This window comes from Sinocyclocheilus anshuiensis, unplaced genomic scaffold, assembly GCF_001515605.1.
Source record: "Sinocyclocheilus anshuiensis isolate Anshui unplaced genomic scaffold, SAMN03320099.WGS_v1.1 scaffold3329, whole genome shotgun sequence".
Lineage (NCBI taxonomy): Eukaryota > Metazoa > Chordata > Actinopteri > Cypriniformes > Cyprinidae > Sinocyclocheilus > Sinocyclocheilus anshuiensis.
The window spans coordinates 205,229-209,524 of record NW_015557070.1 but is presented as its reverse complement, the minus strand read 5'-3'; the positions used below and the strand labels follow the sequence as shown (position 1 = coordinate 209,524).

The 4,296-nt window shown below is 41.3% G+C and overlaps 1 protein-coding gene across 1 annotated transcript in view; it reads left to right on the top strand.

The window, feature by feature from the left end:
• syngr1b (synaptogyrin 1b) overlaps window positions 1-1,563 on the top strand; it is a 6,049-nt gene extending 4,486 nt beyond the window's left edge. Inside the window, exons 3-4 of the mRNA XM_016471364.1 lie at window positions 1,192-1,337; window positions 1,420-1,563. Coding sequence (XP_016326850.1) covers window positions 1,192-1,337; window positions 1,420-1,503 — 230 coding nt within the window. The 3' untranslated portion in view covers window positions 1,504-1,563. The remainder of the gene's footprint in view (window positions 1-1,191; window positions 1,338-1,419) is intronic.
• The last annotated feature ends 2,733 nt before the right edge of the window (window positions 1,564-4,296 follow it).

The following is a 4,296-nucleotide window of genomic DNA, read 5'->3' as shown; positions in this document are numbered from 1 at the left end:
CATGCGAATATCTGTCTGCTAAATGTATTAATGTTACTTTACAGTATGATGTCCTTTAGCATACAGTATTCTGACATGATAATAATGGGGTGCTCCTGATAGCCTAACAGTTGCTAGCAGTTTAATACTCAGCTAAGTTAACAGACAAAACTATAGTGACTAAGGGATTATATTTGGGGATCCGTGGCATTAATTGTTGGACAGCGTGTTCTCTCTCTTACACACACAAAGACTTTATCAATAAAATAGTTTTGGGAAAGCCGGTCATATGCGAGCAATTCACATTAATGCGCTCTCTTCTGCTCTCTCTCTCTCTCTCTCTTCAGTAACTGCATACGGCTCATTCCTCTGTTAGATCTATATTTTATGTAACGGAGGCTCGGGTCGGGGTGTTAGTAAAAATATTCGAAAGTAATTGTTTCACGTCGTGGCCGCACTATCATATTGGGCTTCCTTTTTCGATAGGCTACTAACGAGAGAATGCCTCCACTCAAATCCGTGCACTCACTACCATATTTCCTTACGGCGTGTATCCACTGTTGCAGCACGAGAACTGCGCTCAGTGCGGCTCAAAACACCGAGCGCGAGCGACAATGAGCGGCGTTGAATGACAGAAGTGATATTGCACCAATTACAAAGAATCACGAATTTCACACAGCAGTATGGGACACCATTAAAGGGGAAGCTACATGACAGTAGATTACGGACTTGCGAAGCAGCAAAACAAGTGGGTATACCGAGGGTATACGCGAATACTGATCCTTAGAAGTCGTAATACGCAAACATCCCGGGGAAAAGTAAGCATACGGCGTATACTTGCGTATGGCCCCGACTACAGCACTGGTCCTAGCATTTATATAATTAGTGTTAGGGAAAATTGTGAGAACATTAGCTGGGAATACAGTTTACACAGTAAACCACAATAATGATTACAGATTATTAGGAAATTATTATGTTCATATACACAAACACAGGATATACACTAAAATACTTTGAAACAATATTCACTCAAAAAAGAAACAGCAAGTAGTGCATTAAATTAAACATGAAATTTAAGTAGAATGACTGAAGCAGTATTTTCTTGTAAACAGTACTCCAGTAATCTTTGTTTTACAACTAATTTTTTTCCAGTGACTGTGGTGTGTCGTCGGTCTCTTACAGTCTCTGTGTGTCGATGTCTGTCTGTTCCAGCGTTCTGGTCCTTCGTTTGGTTCGTGGGCTTCTGTTTCTTGGCCAATCAGTGGCAGGTGGCCAAACCAGAGGACAACCCGCTGCGGTCGGGTGCAGACGCGGCGCGGGCCGCCATCACCTTCTCCTTCTTCTCCATCTTTACCTGGGTCTGTAGCTGCTGTAATTAAACACATGAGTGTTGTGCTGGAGCTGTGTTGATGATTTCTGGTGTGTTGGCGTGTGTTTCAGGGAGCTCTTACACTGGTCTCTCTGGAGAGACTCAAACGAGTGTGTTTTGAAGAGGAGTACGAGGAACTCTTTACCCAGCCCTGACCTCACACACACACACACTCACTCACACAGACACACAGACACACACTCACTCACACAGACACACACACACACACACTCACTCACTCACTCACTCACTCACTCACTCACTCACTCACTCACTCACTCACTCACTCACTCACTCACTCACTCACTCACTCACTCACTCACTCACTCACTCACTCACTCACTCACTCACTCACTCACTCACTCACTCACTCACTCACTCACTCACTCACTCACTCACTCACTCACTCACTCACTCACTCACTCACTCACTCACTCACTCACTCACTCACTCACTCACTCACTCACTCACTCACTCACTCACTCACTCACTCACTCACTCACTCACTCACTCACTCACTCACTCACTCACTCACTCACTCACTCACTCACTCACTCACTCACTCACTCACTCACTCACTCACTCACTCACTCACTCACTCACTCACTCACTCACTCACTCACTCACTCACTCACTCACTCACTCACTCACTCACTCACTCACTCACTCACTCACTCACTCACTCACTCACTCACTCACTCACTCACTCACTCACTCACTCACTCACTCACTCACTCACTCACTCACTCACTCACTCACTCACTCACTCACTCACTCACTCACTCACTCACTCACTCACTCACACACACACACACACACACACACACACATGAATAAACACCATCCCTCCGAGTGTGTGTGAGACTCGAGCCTCAGCGGTCATCTCAAGGAATGAATCCATCTCAGAAGCTCATTAAAGACTCAGAATCAGAACTGAGATGCAGAATTAACATTTACATGCCCTCAGAATGCTCCAGGTCAGGATTCAGCATGTTTTCGGCAGTCAATGAAAACATACTGATGTAATGCGCTGCTCTGCATTGAGTAAAGTTAAACAATCAGTCTCTGGCAGAAGTGTGTTCGTGAAACAACGTTCACAACCCATTTTATTTCCATAATGAGGCTTTTTTCCAAGTCAAACGGGATATTAAAAAACGAAACGATGTTGATGTGTGCTGATGATCATGTTGTTACTGTAACCTGTAGATCTTCTGTTTTCTGACTAATCAAACTGAATCTGATCTTTCTCTCTTTTCTTCATATCATATTTTCTTTCCATCCTTCACAACCTCATCCTTTCCCACATTGTCTTTTTTTAACGCTGCATTGAACCCTAATCCATCATTCCCATGTTAAAAACCTCCTTCATCCGCACCTGCATCATCAGGCCACTCAGGCCTTCCTAGCATTTCAGAGGTATAAGCTGGGTGCGGATTCGGCTCTGTTCTCGCAGGACTACACCGACCCCAGCCAGGACGCCGGCACCGTGCCGTACAGCTCCTACAGCACTGGAGACGCTCTGGAGAGTCCGGGAGGAACCGGGTCGTACCAGCAGAGCGGCGACGGCGTGTTCGACGGGTCAGCGGGGTACCAGCGGCAGGAGTACTGAACCAGAGCAGGGTCACGGCACCAACTGACTCGCCGTACACCATTCTGATCAGCAGTAGAAGATTCTGTAAAACTCTCCATGCTACACAAATGACTGATTTATATTGGAAAATTAGGTTATTTGTGTAAATGGACCGAGACCTTAGCATTAAAGTGCCCCTATTATGGGTTATGAAACGTTCATAATTTGGTTTTGGGAGTCCCCAACAACAGGTTGACATGCATGCAAGGTCAAAAAACACTTTCATTGTCTTATAATATGCATTTATTTTTACCTTAATTGCTCAACGATTACTTGTTAAAACTTTGCAGGATGTTTTCATTCACTTAGAGCTGTGTTACACACTGCATGAAAGGTCATTTTCAAAAATCCATAATAGGGTCACTTTAATGTGCTCACACTCTCAAAAATAAAGGTTCTCTATAGGAATTGAAGAACCATCGTTCCATTGGACAAAACGTCCTTTATAGTGCAAAAACATCCTTTAGTTTATTCAAATGTTCTTTACACTAAGAAAAAAATACTTCTTTTAAGAACTGATCACTGAAAGGTTCCCAGCTAACAAAAATATGTTGTTAACATTCCCATGAAGTTATGAAAATGTTATTCCTGAATGTTCACTAAACATTCAAAACATCCCGTTTTTGTTTTAAAAACGTTTTTCTTGGTTATACAAACATTAAGGGAACGTTCCATTTTATAATTTTGCAAACATTATGTGAACATTACTGTTAAATGTTCAATGAACGTTCTAAAACAAGTAGCAGCATTTAAAAAAATGTTAGATGAACAATTAAAACATTTTAGAAATACGACATTCCATGTATGATGTACTGTATAAATAACATTTTTGTGCTAACGTTTTTTAAAGCATTATTAAAGATCAGATCATTAAAATATTTAAGAACGTTTAATTTAGAATATGACAGCATTATTTCTGAATGATCAAAACGTCCAATTTTTTTTTTAAGTTTTAAAAACATTGTTTCTTGGTTATACAAATGTTAAAGGAACATTCGATTTTATAATTTTGCAAACATGTGAACGTTACTTTTGAATGTTCTCTGAATGTTCTGAAACAAGGAGTAACGTTTAAAAGATGTTAGACGAACGTCCAACTAAAACACTTCAGAAATAACACGTTTCAGGAACAATGTATAAATAATGTTTTGTGCGAACGTTTTGAGAACACTGTTAAAGAGCAGACAACTCTGAACGAACATTCTATTAATATTACTGTAAAATGTGTCTTTATACCGAGAATGTTCTCTGTTAGCTGGGTTCCTCAGGAAAACAAAATGGTTATTTTATTGCATCGCTGTGAAAACGCTTTTAGAAC